The sequence below is a fragment of the Hyaena hyaena genome, unplaced genomic scaffold (genome assembly GCF_003009895.1).
Source record: "Hyaena hyaena isolate Hyena2069 unplaced genomic scaffold, ASM300989v1 scaffold_1133, whole genome shotgun sequence".
Taxonomy (NCBI): domain Eukaryota; kingdom Metazoa; phylum Chordata; class Mammalia; order Carnivora; family Hyaenidae; genus Hyaena; species Hyaena hyaena.
This window is the reverse complement of record NW_024081767.1, coordinates 194,540-213,982: the sequence shown is the minus strand read 5'-3', so window position 1 is coordinate 213,982 and position 19,443 is coordinate 194,540. Positions and strand designations below refer to the sequence as shown.

The 19,443-nt window shown below is 37.3% G+C and overlaps 1 protein-coding gene across 8 annotated transcripts in view; it reads left to right on the top strand.

Annotated features, from left to right (window-relative positions):
• Positions 1-19,443, top strand: part of ADAM22 (ADAM metallopeptidase domain 22) — a 228,449-nt gene that overhangs the window by 182,604 nt on the left and 26,402 nt on the right. For 6 of the 8 annotated variants that reach the window (XM_039222465.1, XM_039222464.1, XM_039222463.1 and 3 more), the window contains exons 18-25: positions 323-403; positions 3,413-3,463; positions 3,687-3,750; positions 5,564-5,669; positions 7,792-7,911; positions 10,955-11,123; positions 12,633-12,747; positions 15,808-15,898. In XM_039222465.1, the coding sequence (XP_039078396.1) occupies positions 323-403; positions 3,413-3,463; positions 3,687-3,750; positions 5,564-5,669; positions 7,792-7,911; positions 10,955-11,123; positions 12,633-12,747; positions 15,808-15,898 (797 nt within the window). The remainder of the gene's footprint in view (positions 1-322; positions 404-3,412; positions 3,464-3,686; positions 3,751-5,563; positions 5,670-7,791; positions 7,912-10,954; positions 11,124-12,632; positions 12,748-15,807; positions 15,899-19,443) is intronic. The other 2 variants (XR_005526500.1, XM_039222466.1) reach the window with 1 other exon arrangement.

The window sequence follows — 19,443 nt, the reverse complement described above, 5'->3', positions numbered from 1 at the left end:
TTTTTGGGAGGAAGAACTAGTAGAATTTGGACTGACTTATACTTCTGGGGAGAAGTACCATCAAGATGTACCCTATTTTAGTAGATATTGTAAGACTTCTGTGTGATGAGTATGTAGATTCTGTCACACAAGAGAAACTCTCTGAAAACTTAATAAATGAATGTTTCATTCAGTAACCGTGGTTTTCACAGACTACCATCTTAAAACAGTTTAAAATATTCTTATCCAAAAATACTCATTTTGCTTTTTGTTTTTAAGATTATAGATACCGTGAGAGATTTTTTCTTCGACAGTTTTACACACTGATTTTTGTTCATTTTAGTTTCAGCCTATGGGGACTGTGTGCCGAGAAGCAGTAAATGATTGCGATATTCGTGAAACATGCTCAGGAAATTCAAGCCAGGTAATTTACAGAACCATTACTCCAAACTTAATGGGGAAAAAGCAAGGATAGCTTTAGTGCCCTGGCCCCCAGACAAAACGTAAAGGGACATGATGTTGTGTCTTTTCCACGTCAGTTCTCATTCTCTGTTTACTTCCTGGAAATTTAGGTTTCCATGATCAAAGCTTGAGCAGATGTTCAGCATAATTTTATCTTAATGTTGAACTAACCTAAGACTGCATTCATGCCCTAACTATTTTATTTTTGTTTTAAGGAAAGAGTGAGAGGCATTTGCTTTTTTGTCTATTTTTCTCTTCAGCTGGTTGAGACAGGAGCCAGCCACAGCAAAGAGACCCATAGAGCATTGGGTTGTGAGAAGGAGTCTGTTCTGATCTTGTTGATCTGAGACTACCTGCATCACCCCACCCATTAATAACTGTTCTCGAATTTAGTGTCATGTAGCTGTAAATGGGGAAGATGGGGGAGCTGATAAACTTCGGTGAGAGTTCACAGATTTCATGTGGTCCTTGTATATACATGGTCACATGGTCTTCACTTGGCATGGTGGTGCGGGACTGTAAAAATGATCATGCGGGCTGAAGTCATGTAAAGTCATCTTAACGGTCAGCGGAGGAAATGACAGTTGTTCTGTGATCCTTAAAAAATGTCAGCCGACTCTTGGTTTTAAGTGAATAGGGAAATGAAAAAATAAACCAACATTTATTTAGCACACTAAATTAAAACAGAAACATTGAGAATTAAAAGCTTTTTTTTTTGTAAAATACTTATCAGGAGTAGTTTGAGTTGTGCATGCCTTCTGTTCAGAAACCTTAAGACCCATAGTAAGTACACCTTCTATGCCTTGTTCAGTCATCAGACTCCCTTCTAAATTTGGATCAGCTTACGACATTTTATCCTTTGTACTTTCAATATCATAAATATCTCCAGGAGATGTGAAGATGTGAATGTGAGGTTGATTTATTTTGTTGTTCTTTTGCTTTTGTTTGTTTGTTTTTGTTTTTGTTTTTTGTCAAACAGCAGTGTCAGTATTCTTGGTGATTTTTTTTTTTCTGCAACTCAATTTACATTTGATTTGAATTTCACTTCTAGGGTCATCGTTTTTCATTGCTTTTCTGCACTTTCATCTTTGCTGGCCAGTTCCCTCTGACAGTTATCCAATTTTATAAAATGTCACGTGACCACAGACAGAGAGGTGGCACAGCCACACCCTTTGTTGTCTGTGCATGCACTAAATGCATACAGGCAACCACCAGTCCCTGGCGGACCTTGCAAGAAGTGACAGGATAGACCACTGACTGTGATGGGCAGCTGCCATATAGTTAGTGATCATGGACTAATGAGCTAGCAGCTCAGTTTGTGCTTTATGCAATTACTCACAGTCAATATGCTGTAGTAACTCAAATTGGAACTGTGTCATTGAGGTACTGCTGTCATTAACAAAACCGTGGGGACTGAAATTCATGTATATTGGAGCCATGCAAAACAAGGACAGCCTACATATTTTTCTTCTACAGAAGAAGGATTCAATAGTGGTAAACCTGCATTAATCATTAAAAATGTTTTATTTTAAAGGTAGTCATCCTAAGAGAGTAAAGATCTTTCGTAGAAAAAAGTATTTTCTTTTCTTACTATCTGATTAGCATTGTTTTTCTAAGTTTACACGTAGTGATGATGAGGATACAATTAATGATTACCTCATATGTTCCTGGAGGGAGAGTATATTAGAGCAACTTCTTTGGAAATAGAATAAGCAGGAGTTTTAAAAAAAAGAATCCCAAATCCAAAGATGGCATATAATGATGCTCTTGTTGAATTAGTTGTAACAGCATAAACTGGGGATAATTATAAGTGAATATTGTAGTACAGTGGTTATATGGTTTGTTAGCACAATGCATTGTACTACAGCTATTAAAGATATTCTCTACAAAAAAGCTTATTATGACGTGAGGAAATTCATATGATGAAAAAATAGAAGGAAGAAGCCAAATATAAGATATTATCTATAACTTAATTTATATACCTGTGTTTAAAAAATCAAATTTGGGGGGCACCTGGGTGTCTTAGTTCGTTAAGCATCCGACTCTCGATTTTGGCTCAGGTCATCATCTCACAGTTTGTGACTTTGAGCCCTGCGTTGAGCTCTGAGCTGACATTGTGGAGCCTGCTTGGGGTTTTCTGTCTCCCATTTTCTTTCTGCCCCTGCCCCACTCTCACACTTGGTCTCTCTCAAAAATAAATAAACAAACAAACAAACAAACAAACAAACAAAAATAAAGTAAATAGAAAATAAAGTTTTGTAGAAAAATGTAAAGAAAATACCATAAAATAAAAAATTGTCTCTGGGTGGTGGGAACACTAGAGACTCTTTTTGTGTTTTGACTTTTCTTAACTTTTCTCAAGTGATTGTATAATTATTATAAATAGTAAAAAATGTGTAATAAATTTCAAATTACTGTTTATAGCCACACAATAATGCTTTACAATTTTCTGCAATTGCTGTAAGGGAAAACCAGGCTATAAAATAGCATGTTTTTTCTAATGTGCACAAGGTGGACTTCTGCTCAAGGTGCATTTTAAGAGTAAGGGCTGTGGTGCTTCTCATGGTAAAAAAGAGGAAACTAGCTATTGCTCCATTTATGTTGGCCTCCTCCTTGCTTTTGTTTTGCACTCTCGTTTTTCTTACTCTAAGGAATGATGTATTTGTATAAAGCAAGATGCTCTGAAATGTTGGGGTTGGTTGAATCACTGCTGTGAGTTCTTTTTATTTGCTACTATGTAATCAACTGTTTTTGCCTCTGGTAGATCCGTATTTTTAGGGGAAAGTACACCAGTTGTTGTGTTTCTTTTTGCTTTCTCTTGATCTTTATTGCTTTTATGTTCAGATGTTTTAAGAGACTTGCCCATATTATCAGACTTTTATTTATTTATTTTTTTAATGAAAATTTTACAGGGAGTTCAGCCTGATATTTTGCTGTGCGCTTGGTTCACAGTTCTGTTTTCATTTCCTAGTGTGCCCCAAATATTCATAAAATGGATGGATATTCATGTGATGGTATTCAGGTAGGTTACTTCATCTTTACCTAAGTCTTTCATGTGTGCCATCATGAAAGAAATACTGAAATCTAATCAGAATAGGAAAATCAGTTTAAATGGTTTGTAATTCATTCTGAAGATAAAAGGCTTTATAATACCCATCTACTAGCTTTCCCAGTTGTATTTTCTTTTTCAGTGATCCAACATAAGCAGAAACTGCATCATTAATAGGTATGCTTTTCCATTTTAGGGGATTTGCTTTGGAGGAAGGTGTAAAACCAGGGATAGACAATGCAAATACATCTGGGGGCAAAGTAAGTAAATAGCGTGGCTTGACTGTTTTCACAGTATTATGTCAGACCACATGACACGTGGGCTGGAAGTAAGTTTTCTACCACCTTGTGACTGGGGGATTCTCACTGCGAGTCTTGGAAGGGACACTTTCATGGAAATTAGAGAAGAGCATCTCCTTTGAAAAGACATCGGGCTTGTTGGCTGTGCCTTTGGACAAGAAAGAAGGTGCTTTTGCTGCCAGGCAGGTGAAGTCCACCCCAGAGTGTGCAGCCTGGAGAATAGAACAAACCTGGATTTGAGCTCCGCTTACATTTCCCTCAGCTGAATGTCCTGAAGCAAAACCTATACAGACATATGGAATGGACATGGACCCTGGATAGGGTCACCCTTGGCTTAGCACTGTAGCAGTTTGGCTAGTGTGGCTTTTTCTTCCTCAACTCTCTCTCTGAAAATTACAGGGGACATTCTGCTGAGGTAGCTCTGCAGTGTCAGAAAAAATTTTCAGTGTTACTGCTCTCAAAGTTTGTCCGATATTCTCAGGGGAACCTAACATTGATTTCTTTTTTTTTTTTTAATTTTTTTTTTTTTATTTATTATTTCTAGGGGAGAGAGAGAGAGAGACAGCGTGAGCAGGGACGGGTCAGAGAGAGAGGGAGTTACAGACTGAAACAGGCTCCAGGCTCTGAGCTGGCAGTCAGCACAGAGCCCGACGTGGGGCTCGAGCCCACGAACCGCGAGATCATGACCTAAGCGAAAGTCAGACACTTAACCGACTAAGCCACCCAGGCGCCCCAACATTGATTTCTAAAACATATTATTTAAATTATATTTTCATTTAAGTGTGTATTTAAAGGTTGTGCCATTTTTTCCCCAGTGTTACTGGCCCTTTTGAAAGCAGTTTTTGCTGGAAACTCCTTCAGAAGACAGTTTGTATTAGAAAGCAAGCTCTAAAGATAATGCTAATCTTTACTTGTCACAAATAGTGGCTGCATTCTTTCTGGGAGGGGTAGTGTGTGCAGGTTTGCACTCTAAACAAAGAGTTACAGTTTGTTTCCCGTTAAAAATGGTCCTGAAACTAAGACTACTCTGTATGTTAACTAATTTTAATTTAGATTAAAAAATAAAATTAAAAATAAAAAAATAAAATATACACAAACAGTAATCATTTGGTTAGTTTGCAAAAGTCATTTTTGATCTCATTCCAGGACAATTCCAGCAGCCAGCCCTGGCTTTAGCAAAATTAAAGTTTTGTAATGCTGACATTGTTTAAAATGTTTTTTGGCACTTATACATTTAGGATGAGTTCAGTCTTATCTAGAAACAGAATAAAATTAAGGTGTTTTTTGATAGTTGTTAAGAATTAGAAAACAAGGTAGAAATTATAATGTTTTTTGAATCTTTAATTTTAGTGCAGAATTATTTTAACAAAAACTCACCATTATGATTAATAAAAATTGCCCTATGAAAAATTTGTGCTTTGTATTTGGTACTGAGGTTAAAGTGTGGAGCATTTATTCCAGGAACCATTTGGTAGCATCTTCTCTAATTATTGGCCAAATTCTGAGGAATGTTGTTCTTGGAACCTACAGCCTCAACTCTATCAAAGATAGATATAAATTGGTTTTCCAAATTTCCAGTGAGCAGTCATGAAGAATGTAGCTGAGTCATGGATGTCTGTGGTAAAGGAAAGCTCTGGAGAGCCATGGGTATAGTTTCTGGAACTGGCCACATTGCCATGAAGAGTCCTTAAGTGGCACCTTTCCCTCACTGCAAACCATTTGAGCAGCTCACGTGTTCTATCCCTCACTGATAGAAAACTCTATTCTGCTTCAGAGGTGATGGCATCAGACAAATACTGCTATGAGAAACTAAATATTGAAGGAACGGAGAAGGGAAACTGTGGGAAAGACAAAGACACGTGGATACAGTGCAACAAACGGTGAGATGACGTTTGCCCAGAGTTTATCCCTTAGTTAATCACAAGTGTTACTTTCAGCATTTCATTTCCTCTTCCCTGCATCCTCCAGAGGATTCTGTTGTCTGCTCACCTCATCTTTTCACTGCATCCCAGCACCACCTTACAGAAGACTCTCGAATCTTAACATGTATGCTGGCCTCTCCCCAGAGGCCCAGGTCACACTTGCAGCTGCCTCAGGACTTTCTCACCTATAAGGCACCTGCTAGCATCTCAAAAACAACAAAAATTAATGCCACCAGAATACATACTCAGTTAACTGGCTCTGTCTTTTTGAAACCACTATATTTGTCAGAGGTCATCATAACCACTGTCCTTCAGTTTAGAAGCCTCACAATGGTCCTTGGTACCACCCTCCCTCTGACACATGGTCCAGATGCCAAATCATGGCCATTCTTCCCTTTTACTCCCCCACCATTTGTCTTTATTTCATCTTTTCATTTCCTTTCCTATTGCCCCAACTAAAACCTATGTTAACTCTTCAAATATTACAAAGGCCACTTAACAGTGTTTTAAGCCAGGAATCTCTAGCATGCTGTGTTCTGCTTTTCTACTGAGGGGCATCTGGGTGGCTCAGTTAGTTAAGTGTCTTTCTCATAGTTTTGGTTCAGGTCGTAATCTCACGATTCGTGAGTTTGAACCCTGCATCAGGCTGTGCACTGCATTTGCAGAGCCTGCTTGGGATTCTCTCTCTCCCTTTCTCTCTGCCCCTCCCCTACCTCTCTCAACACTTTATGAATTGTTTCTGGGTTTATTCTAGAAATAAATCATTTCTGGGTGCCTGGGTGGCCCAGTCCAGTCACTTAAACATTCAATTCTTGATTTTGGCTCAGGTTATGATCTCACAGTTTGTGGGTTCGAGTTCCACGTCAAGCTCTGTGCTGACAGCATGGAGCCTGCTTAGAATTCTCTCCCTCTCTCTCTGTCCCTGTCCTGCTCGTGCTCTCTCTTTCCCCCTCTCCTAAAATAGATAAACAAACTTAACAAAAAGTCATTTCCCTCTTCTCTGAATTTGCACGGCCTTTTGTTCTATTATTGTGGCCCTTGTACCAGCCTCTCTGTTTTACTGTGGTTTATGTGTGTAATTCTCTTCTCACCCAGAATGTATTTCCTTGACTGTGTCTTTTTTCTCTATATACCCTAACGTACTTTGTAAGCTCCGTGCATATAAATAATACTTATAAAAATGTTGACCATCTTTTCTATGTTAAGAAAGGATTTTTGTTTATGATAGATACAATAAAATGAAATAACTTTTAAAAATTATTTTTAAGAATAAATTAATACATTTTTCTATGTTAGTGGTAGATATAATTTCTAATTTTCCTCTTTTCCCTACCTGATAAATCCTAATATTTCCATATGTAATCTTGCTAGACTACTAATCATTCTTGACAAGATATTTATCAGTATGTTTTTATCATTTTGTATATTAGTAATTAAAATGTTCTAGATACATAAAATATGTCTGATGGTATTTTATACCGGTGCAAATATTTTACAAGTTATGTTATTATATGTGGCAGTTGGGGAAATAGTGGAATATATTGAAAAAGGGATCATGAGTGTGTGTGTGTGTGTGTGTGTGTGTGTGCGCGCGCGCTATATTTAGATATAGACACATACCCCCCCAACACACACACACATAATTCTTCTTTAATTTTGGGGCAACAGGCTGAAGAAAGAGCTGTATTCCAAAAGAATACTCATCCAAAGGTCATTTATTCATTTACCAAATATTAAAAAATGTTTTAGCATATCCACGTATGTTCTAGGGAAAGAGATTCTGATCTAAAAGAAGTCTATTTGATGGGTAATTTCTTTTATACAAATACTTGAACTAATGGACCGTAAAGGAAAAGCCAGAACGCAGTTGGGATTTTGGTGCACTAATAAGAGTTTCAGAGAAGACACTTTTTAAAATGGGAGGCAAAGTAATTTGGGCTTATTTAGCTTGTAGCTTAAGCAAATAAAATATAGTTGATGAAAAACAAATGTTAAAATGAGGGAAGATTATTGTTCTAACTATACGTGGTTTGTTCTCTCTTTGGAGAAAGAAGTAAAGAATTGGTATCTTTTAAAACAGGGATGTGCTTTGTGGTTACCTTTTGTGCACCAATATTGGTAATATCCCAAGGCTTGGAGAACTTGATGGTGAAATCACATCTACTTTGGTTGTGCAGCAGGGAAGAACATTAAACTGCAGGTAATGTTCTACCTCTTTCATTAGAATACTGGTCATCTTATTTTTGAGGACTGTCACGTAGAATCGATTCTGTTTTCAGGTTCCATGCATGTTAGCAAGCCAACATGGAATTTAGCCCAGAGAGGTGACTGAGTAAGTCCTGACACAAGAGGGTTGAAAAGAAGATATGAATTAGTTGACTGTGGTTGCTGGAGTTATGTTTAATGGGTCAGTAATACCTTGGCAGGATTTGGTTTGCATTTCATTCCTATTAAGGAAAATGAGTGAGGACTCCTGGGTAAAATCAGTGGATTAAATATATGTATCTTCTTTTACTTCCCTCTGAAATCCCACTAAAGTGACTGTACCTGGATCTTTTTTAGAATTCATGTATCTGCAGGGAGGCAGAGAAAGGGAGAGAAGAAAACAGCAACAAAATTTTGGAGCATGGAAAGCAAATGGATGTGTGGCAAATAGTTGTCAAAACTAGGAAAGCTGAATTCCTAAGTCAGTAATGGGGAAAACTGAGAGCTAACCCAGTATATAAAGTCAGTTCCCAAAAGGCTTATAAATTGGTAGCATCATATACTTCTGCAAGAAGGAGTAAAGGATTTGGGGCAAGGAAGAGCTAAAATAAAGAAGATAGTTGAAAGTCTGCTAACAAATTACTTCCTGACTCATCTAACTGGGATGACCCAGTTAGACTCACCCTCCCAATGAAGATTTGAGCTTTACATTCTGCAGATAACAAAGTGGGTTTCCCAACTGAAGGATAGCTAGTAATGTTGATATCAGGGTGTATGGAAGTGATCTAGCTTCATTGATGTTCAGCTAGAAAGCCCTAAAATTTCCTATCGTTTATCTGATTTCCTAACTCAAATATGAGCAGTTTATCAGACACGTGAAGAAAGTCTCTAACACACATACACAGAGAGATAAAAACCGTGAGAAAAAAAGGCACCTGTCAATATTTATATGAGATAAGATATCTCTGTCATGAAACCAGAATAGAGTGCTATTTAATGAAGAGCAGACATGCCTGGGTAGCTCAGTCAATTGAGCATCCAACTCGATGCCAGAGTCGTAGATTTGAGCCCTGTTTCAGACTCCATGTTGAATGTGGAGCCTGCTTAAGATTCCCTCTCTTTCTCCCCCTGTACATTTACCCAGCTCTTTCTCACTCTCACCCTCTCTGAAAATAGAAAAAAATTAAAAAGAATGAAGAGCATCCATAGAAATAACGTGCTCTTGGAAATTTTAAAATAGGGAGGTAGGAATTAAACTCAGTAGTTGAAATTATCTCCCAGAAAGTAGGGCTAAAGCAGCAGAGGAATGGAACATAGAGAAAACCTCACCAAGTTGGAATAGAAATGATGAACACAGAAAATAGCAGGGAGGAAATTGTCAGTGAGTGACTTTGATTGTCTACAACGAATAGACTTGAGTTTCTTCATTGACAGGTTCACCAAGTGCCAAATACACTGAGTGAAATTAGGGGCACATTTAAACATATCACTATGAAATCTCACAACATTAGGATAAAGAAAAGAATCCCAAGTGTTTCTGGGGGATAGGGGAAGGGTCAGACTTAAGATCTTATTAACAGGAGCCCTGGGAACCAGAAGACAATGGAGAACATGGTTTTCAAACTCAGTTATGTACCCAGGCAAGACATCAATCATGTGTGAAAATAGAAAATTAGAGACACTTTTAGGTGTTCAAGATGCCCCCCAATTTATTCCCCTGTACCATTTCTCAGGAAGCTATGGGAAATTGTACTCCACCAAAATGAAAGAGTAAACTAAGAGAAAGGCCGGGCATGTAGGAAACAAAACACCCAGCAAGAAGACAAGGCAATCCTACAGCAGATGGTGAGGGGACATCCACGGGTTACAGTTTTCCACAAGGTACAGCAGACAACCAGATCATACAGGAACAGGGCACACTCCTGATAGAAACTCCAGGAGAGATTTCTACAGGAAGGTGAACTGATGCTCAGACGCATCTTGAGTACGGATTTGGGGTCAGCAGAGTTTGATCAGTTTTACGTTAGTGACAGATTCTTAGAAAAGTAGGCAAAAAAGACAACAAATAAGAGACTTGCTAATCTGAGGGAAGATGAAAAGTCGCACAGGAAAAGGAAAGGTTTAATTATGGCACACTGTATCACTCAACTGAATAACATTTACATAGTCATAATGTGCCCTTTTATTATTGATTTAACTATTCATTAAACAAAACTTATGATGGGGTACAGGAGAAAGACATAAATTTTCAAATTCCATAGAGGGAAGTTGGTTGATAATATTTAGAAAAATAAAAAATAGTAACACTCATTATTTAAACATATGTGCATAAATAACAAATGAATCAATTAAAAGTAGAAAGTAGTTTCTTCCAAGGAGGAATATATGATGGTGGAGAGAGCATTGACCCACTTTATTGCATTTAAAAAACTGATTTATCTGATTGACTCTTTAAACTATATGCACATGACATTTTGATAAAAATAAATAAAAAGAGTGGAGATTCATGTGCTGGCATTGACATGGCACCATTTGAATAAATCAATTATGAATATACCTCATTCTGATTTTTAAAAAATTTCTATGTAACATTTAGGCTTGCTCTATTGAATAGTGAAGTTATAATATAAATTAGCAACCTTCTTGGGAAATGTATAGCCAAACCATTTCTCATGCTTGTTTGAAACCTGTTTGAAATCTTGAAACCTACTTACCTACCAAATCAAATCCTAGCAATAATGGCTCACTTGACTTGTACATGATAGCCAAGGCAAAATGATAAAGCTACTTCAATTCAGGCCTTTATATAATAATTATATTTAAATTCTAAAATATGTCAGTATCTCAAGAGCATTGGATCAAAAGATTCAATTGCTTTCTTCATTTAAAGGAAGAAAATGCTTATGCTGTTGGTTTTTATTAGCTAATGAGTAGAAAATAAAGAAGGTAGTATTACCTGTGTTTTAGTTTTGTAAAGCAGATTCTCAAAATAAATGTGACTTAATGGATCTCATTTTCTTTTTGCTTCCTGTTTTTAGTGGTGGGCATGTGAAACTTGAGGAAGATGTAGATCTTGGCTATGTGGAAGACGGGACGCCTTGTGGTCCCCAAATGATGTGTTTAGAACACAGGTGTCTTCCTGTGGCTTCCTTCAACTTTAGTACTTGCTTAAGCAATAAAGAAGGCACTGTTTGTTCAGGAAATGGAGTAAGTATTTAGTACCTTGCCATAGGGAAACTCATCTATTCTTTTATATCACAGAAATAGATATGATCCTAACCTGCTTATTTTGTAAAAATGGAAAATATGCATTCCCATGTTTCTAGCTGGCATGTAAACAGTTATTTGGTCTTGGTCATTGGAATATTTCTGTTGTGTAATCTGTGCAAGTCTGGGAATAAGAAAAAGTATAGTTTTCCTAACCAAATTCTTCTATTTTTCTTTTTTATCACATTTAATGTGATCTCATGTAATGGAAGTAGAATGGCCAGTTTTCTACAAGTGATCTGGGAGAGAAATTTTAATAAACTGTAATGGGATTTTTTAAAAAGGGTGTAAGATCAGGATCATTGGCCACAATATTTAACAATTGGTATTGTTCAGGCACTAAGCAATTAGAACAAATCATAAGTACCTGCTGTGGCCACACCAAGTGTGTATCAGCTGAGGATAACTCCTTGAATAAAAACTGAATAATTCGGGGAAATGTTTATCAACAAATCAATAGAAATAATGGCATTGTATAAAAGACTACATTTTATTCTTTCTGTCATATATCTGATAATGTCAGTCCTAGATAACAAAGTTTGTAGGTTAGATAAACATGCTCTATTAGTGATGATAGTTTTGTCATTTTCAATTAGGAATTCCTATACTAATAAAATAATTTTTACTTCTTTCTTTTGGCATGTACTGTGATTTTCTTTCTCCCCTCACCAGATTCTTTGCTTGAACTGGTCATATTATCCAGTTGAGGTAAAGGATCCCTGTCCTGAAATTGTAAGCCTTTAATCCCAGTCATTCCATGTAGATCCTCAGGGGTGTGCCAAGAAGTTTCTTAGGGAGGCTTTACTAGTAACTCTTTGCCAAAGGATAGGTATTCTTATGGCATATGAAAGTGGAGAAGACATGTAGTAAGTAGTTCTGCTCCTGTAGAGGAGTCTGCTAAGTCTTCTTTCTTTAATAAGTAAGAAGATGTTAGTGGAAATGCTTTTTGGGAAGATAGGGCAAAAACATTGGAATTATTTCTTGTTCATTCATGCTAATGACAACAATGTCTTCTTCACCTAGAATTCCTGACCTTTTCTTTGGAAGAAAGGAACTTTTGTATTGGATAGTTGGCAAATGATTGTTATTCTGCTTAGTTTTAAAAGTCTCCCTGCTAGAAATTTTTTTAAATAAAAAAAATAAAAACCTCCCTCCTATAAAATTTAAGTTAATGAAATTCAAAACAGTAATTTGATTGATTTCTTTTTGAACTGTAAACTCCTATTCCCCTTTAAAATTCATTATTCCCTTTGGGTCTAACTGCTGATCTCTAGAAAATATTATTTTGGATACTTGATTGAGAAATAAGGTAATTAGTGTGAAGAAGAAAGTACCAATAATTTTTCAGCACCATCAAATTCTAGGCATAAAGCAGTTAGAAATCAGTGTTTATTTTTCATGCCATTGTATCAGAGTTGACGTTTCCTCTGTATTGATCATGGATTTCAGGTTTGCAGTAATGAGCTTAAGTGTGTGTGTAACAGACACTGGGTGGGTGCAGACTGCAGTACTTACTTCCCTCACAATGAAGACTCCAAGACTGGCATTACTCTGTCTGGCAATGGTAGGTACTGGATTTGGTGCCAATGCATCATTTTTAAACATAACAAAAGAGAACTCCTCAGACGGTTTCATTTAGATTATAATTCAAGTATAAAATACAACTGGAATCTACAGTGTGAAATGGATATTTTCCATTAAATTGTAATCATGTGTAATATTGAATATAACTTAGACTACTGCTTGAGCCTCATCTCATCCTACATCAGACTGAGATTTTTCAAGTATTATATTTTTGGGGGGCTGACAACAAAACCCTAGCATTTCTTTTATGTGAAAAAGTAGTAGTTCTCTTTCTGAACTGTCTGAATTTAAGGGGAGAGTTTTATATTTGGGGACCGAATGCATAGGAAAAAAAAACAGTTGAAGAATTGATTTTTAAATGTTTTGTTGACTTTAATGTTTTTTTAAGTGTATTTATTTTCAAAGACAGAACAGAGCAAGCATGAGCAGTGGAGGGACAGAGAGAGAGAGAGAGAGAGAGAGAGAATCCCAAGCAGGCTCTGGGTGATCAGTGCATGACCTGATGTGGGGCTCAGTCTCATGAATCATGAGATCATGACTGAGCCGGATCCAAGAGTCAGGTGCTTAACTGGCTGAGCCACCCAGGTGCCCCGACTTTAATATTTTTCATTACAGAATCTTGTCTCTATTCAACCCAGGTTCTGTAGCCTGAACTGTAGGTAATTCTAGAAGTAGTAACCTTGGCCAAGGTGCCTGGAAAGGGATTAAATACATGGATAATAAACAACAGGTGCAGATCCATAAGCTATTGTCGTCCAACTGGAGAAGTCGAAATTAAACACAGAGAGTTGAAAGAACACAGACATTGCAAGTTGACGTCCCCTTTTAAGCTATTTTATTATCTTTCATGATTGAGTATTCTGCAGTAAGTAATTCTCAGATTCTGAAGTCCATTCACTTCCAGAGAATGAGAAAAAAGAAGTATGTTTATTGTAATCTTCCAGACAGGTTAAAATTCTTAGCCAAGATGACTCTAGCAAGGAAGATCAAAGAATTAAGATTCTGGTATCCCCAGTTTTAGCAATGGTAATGTGGAGCTTTTTTACAGTAGTTAATGCAGAGATGTGGCTGTTCAGGTCCATGGATTTAAATGACTTGTCCAAAATCTTACCGTTACCTAGAAATAACCAGGCCAGCATCCAAGTTTATTGGTCCCTGTTAAAAATCACTGGAAGAAAAGGAAGACAGACATGCTAGGGCTTAGAGTAGGAAGACCCCAATGACCCAGAGAGTCCTCTGGCATCTGCGTCCACCCATCCCACAGAGGACCTGGCCAGGGTGGAGTCTGCAAGTTGCCCCAGATGCCCTGCTGCCTGAAATGACTTACTGAGGGCTCCCAGACAGGGGGGCTGCCACTTCTGTCATGGAGATTTGCCATCTGCTCTAGTTGCACATGATCACTGATTGTTGACATCTAGAAGGATGCTTCAGGAGTGCAGCAGACAAAGAGAGATCTGAGCTTCCCTGAGTGAAACAGATCTGGGTGATTGAAGTGTGTGGTATAAATCATTATCAGCTCAATAGCCCGGCTTCTGATCTGTCTTTTCTGCTCTTGGCCATCACTTGAGCAATTTGACCAAGGCTTTGACTTACGGGGCCACTCACACCACCATGATCCCTGCTATGGATTACATCTCTGCCTGCCTGACAGCAGGTGGTGACACAACAGTGCCATTACTGAGTCCTGAGAGTCAGCCCTGCCTTGGCCCTCTGCCAGCCTGCTGCTGCCTCACTCTCAAGCCTGACCAGCACTGATCTCCTGCTTACTATAGTCTTCTTATTCTTTGTTTTTTTCCTTCTCTAGGATGCAACAGCCATTATTACAAAGACTAGGTGCTTTTATTATCTATATCACCTAAGCACTGATTATATAAATTGGTGGACATGGTTTCTCTCTTAAGGAGCTAATCTTTGAGAGACAATGTATCACATGTACAACCTAAAGCAATAAGAACTTTGGATTAGTTGTCAAGATGGAGTGACATGGGGGCGCCCGGGTGGCTCAGTCAGTTAAACATTTGACTCTTGATTTTGGGTCAGATCATGATCTCATAGCTCATGGGTTTGACTCCTGCTTTGGGCTCTGTGCTTGACAGTGTTTAGAGCCTGCTTGGGATTCTCTCACTCTCCCTCTCTCTCTGCTTCTGCCCCACTCCTGTGCTCTCTTCTCTCTCCTATGTGCTTTCTCTCTGTCTCAAAATAAATAAACTTGAAAAAAAAAAAAAGATGGAGCTGTATGTACTGTAACATCCCTGGAATTCCTGAGGAAGAGATCAGGGTCAAAGAGAACATGGATTTCTTCTATAGGTTCTTGTCCAAAGAGTGCTATGGCAATATAATAGGCTCACCCTTCCCCCACCCCCCCTTTTTTTCTTTCAGTCTTTACTCTTCTTGTAGTTCAGTGACCTCATCTTATTTTTGAGAAAATTACATGGAAAATAAAACTGTGCAAAATGCTCTGGGACAAGAATTAAAAGGGACTGTAAGCAAAGAATTATTTTTAAAAAGAACAATTGATGGGGAGGTGCCTGAGTGGCTCAGTCGGTTAAACGTCCGACTTCATCTCAGGTCATGATCTAGCAGTTTCTGGGTTTGACCCAGGCTTTGTGCATCAGGCTCTGTGCTGACAGCTCGGAGCCTGGAGCTGCTTCAGATTCAGTGTCTCCCTCTCTCTCTGCTCCTCCACCCATCATGCTCTGTCTCTATCTCTCAAAAATAAATTAAAAGTTTAAAAAAACACAATTGATGGGGATTGCTAAGTAATAGTTGGTTTCTTATCCCTTTAAAAAACACTCACTTTTTTACTTCACAGCCCATACAAATATCAAATCATTATATTGTACAACTGAAACCGCTACAACATTATATCAGTTGTAGCTCAAAAAATTAAATTAAGACTGGCAAAAGAAAAAATACCCACTTTTTAAAACAAATAATTTTGTTAGCATGAAGATTACAAATATGGAGAATAAAGTTCCTGAAAGAATTTCATATCAAAATTTCGATTATATACACTGATCTTCATTGTTTTCCCCCACAGGTGTTGCTGGTACCAATATCATAATAGGCATAATCGCTGGCACCATCTTGGTGCTGGCCCTCATATTAGGAATAACTGCGTGGGGCTATAAGTAAGTAAAATGTCTCCGTACTGTTTCTATCAAAATATGCTTTAACACATTTTAAGTGAATTAAACATCTAGAAAGTTTTGTAGCATTTTCAGGGAAAATCATTCTGCCTGAACACGCAATCAGTGATTATTCTTGGCATGATTAGAGGTAATAATAATTTATTATTCTTTAGATTTTGAAATAACTGCCTTCTATTCTCAAAGTCAAGGATATTGTTTTAAAACCATGATGTGAAGTAGAACAATCTAAATTGTGTCTTCCAACAAGGCTGTGTTGGTTTGCTCTTTTAGAGACACAGGTTCTCTTCACTTAAACCCATACCCAGAAATCTAGGCAAGATGGGCAGATAGGGAGCATAGTGCTTCCCTAACCACAACGGTGGTAACATCAGAATCAACAAGAACAGCAGCAGCACATCTGTGACTGAGTACTTGGTATGGCCTTGCATGGTGCTAAGGGCAAAACCTCTTTATCTTCATTCCCAGCATGAAGGAGGTACTATTATTTGTTAATATTAGGTGTTTATGTGTGAAGAAAATACTGTTCAGATATTTGTTCAAATTAAAATTCAACTTTAAGTTACAACTTTTACCATCTAATTCTTTTTTTTTATGTTTATTTATCATGGAGAGAGAGAGAGAGAGAGAGACTGCATGAGCAGGGGAGAGGCAGAGAGTGAGGAGACACAGAATCTGTTCAATAGAGTGAACACTATATACTTAACTTACTGAGCCACCCATGCACCCCTACAACCTAATTCTTAAGCTTCCAAGTTCAGTTTACAAGTTTTTGGTTCTTCTATATAATTTTTAAAAAGTTACAAATTATATAACTTTTAAATACTGAATCCCCTTGAGCATTTAAGCTGAGCAAATGACTTCAAAAATTCCAAACATATTTATATATTTAATATGTTCAACTTCCTTTTAAAGTACATCTTATGACGTAAAATATTTCCTTAGTATTCAAATAACTTATTAAATTTAATAAGTTGAAACTTAAATATGGTGCACCTTAAGTTCTGTTTCATATTTCAACTTAAAATCATAGTCCTGCTGATCTCTGATGATGATATCTCAGCACCCGGAGCCTAGGGTGTTTCTCCCTTTTGAAGGGGCTGCAATTTTTTCTAGGCATTCTGGCTGTTACCTCATTTTAGCATCTTTTCCCCTTCATAGACCAAACTTAGTTCACTGAAAGACTTGGGTATTAGAATAGTTTAGGCTTCCAAATTACCCCAAACCTTTGAATAGAGTGAGCACTATATACTTATGTGCTATTCATTATTATTCTTACCTGACATAGTCTTAAACCAATTAAATTAAAAGAAATCACTTTAAACGTGTATACGGCTGTTGCTCTTTCTGAGACCAAAACTCTGAAAGAGTTGCTTTGATGGAAAAGACAGAGCATTTAGCTTACTGCCAAGATAAAGTTCGTATGCTAAAAGCTTTAACATACAGAAGGCATTTGTGGAAGGCTATATTAACAAGTAGCCCAGACAGCTTAGCATACAGTTCAGCACAGCATAGTAAATACTGCCTAGTCCAATGAAGGAGCGCATAGCATAGTAGGAATGCTTTGCCTTGTTTAAATGAGAACCTAGCTCTGTATCAGCTCATATATGTTCATTACCTGTGGGCCTTTTTGATGCACAGGCCATCAAGTGTATTGCATACTTACATTTGCAACTAGTGATTTCAGCATAACATTTAAAGCTATAAAATTAAATGTCTGAAAGTAAGGCTTTTCTGTATATTTATTGTTTGATCTTGCCTCATACCTCAGGAGAATTAGCCCCATCTTGGAATTACACTGTTTCCTCAACTTCCCTGATTTAAGACCTGTGTAGTAATTGTCTTCACAGGCTTTGCAGTCATGAAGTAGCTCAGTGGTTTCATTTGTCATGTGAAAAGGGGAAAGCAAAATTATTACTTCTCTTGTGTGTGATTTTCTGCCACCTACTGATACAAATTGGTATTCATGTTTTTGCAATCTTTGAATAAATTCCCTTTCAGAAAATATGAAATCTAAACTTTTTCTCCTATTGCTAATGAAATTACCTTTGCTTAATTATAAGGATTAAAATATGTCTTTCTGTATACCATTTCTTATTTTTATGAAATTTTTTTGAGATTTCACTGTTTTTTTTCATTTCTAAATATATGTACTTTGCATATTCACTAAGGAAAAAGACAAATCTTATTCATACCACAATATCCTCTTTATAAATAGTTTGAGCATAAATTATAGAGGTTTTAATGCTACTAAAGTTTTTAAGAATATGCTTAAGAACAGAAAGAGGGGCGCCTGGGTGGCTTAGTCGGTTAAGCGTCCAACTTTCGCTTAGGTCATGATCTTGCGGTTCGTGGGTTCGAACCCCGCGTCGGGCTCTGTGCTGTCTGCCAGCTCAGAGCCTGGAGCCTGTTTCAGAGTCTGTGACTCCCTCTCTCTCTGACCCTCCCCTGCTCACGCTGTCTCTCTCTCTCTCTCTCTCTCTCTCCTAGAAATAAATAAAAAATAAAAAAAATTAAAAAAAAAAACAGAAAGAGAATGTCGAAGTTTTAAAACAGGAATTAAATTCATGAATTTCATGTTCTATTTGAAATTCAAAGATGGATTTAGGATGTGAGAACTCATTTCCTCATTAATCTTCCAATTAAACTTTCTACCCCCTCTGCAAGCCTTGGAATGAAGGAATGGCAGGAATAGGCAATGAGAAATACTCAGTTGGAACTGATAGACTATACATGTAATCAGACTGAGGCAATAACAAGTAAAACATACTGAATTGAAAAATTCTGGAGCTTATTCTCTCCCCCAATAGTTTTGAGAATGAAAAATAATAAATTACAAATTGGAAATTTAGCTCTCATGAGCTCATCATTAAACAAGATACTTGGGGCATCTGGGTAGCTCAGTCGGTTAAGCATCTGACTTCAGCTCAGGTCATAATCTCACAGTTATGAGTTTGAGCCCCACATTGGGCTCTTTGCTGACAGCTCAGAGCCTGGAACCTGCTTCGGATTCTATGTCTCTCTCTCTCTCCGTTCCTCCCCCGCTCATGCTCTGTCTCTCTCTGTCTCCCAAAAATAAATAAACATTAAAATAAATAAATGCATAAATACATTCCAATTGGCATTGGAATAGACAGGCAGAGGAAGATTCTAGAAATGAAAGCAATATGGAAACATTATCCTTGACCTAAGAGGAAGGAGCCCATTACTCACTTGCTTGGCCTTTCTAACATGTCTTCAAAATATTAACACTTAGGTCTTGACAGAAAGTTAAAAATTAACTCTTTTGACATAAGTTAAAAGTCACTGTTGTATTACTACTATACCCTATAGAACACATTTTTGTTTAAGATCGGTTTGTTTTAAAACTCGTAAGTTTGTTTTAGTGTATGGCCAATTGAAAATCAGAGACCAGACTTTGAACAAAGTATTTCCAGTGTAAAGTTTCAATAAGTAGGGATAAATTAGAAGGTCCATAACAGCTGTGAATTAACTCACTCTGATATCTTACATACATGATGACATAA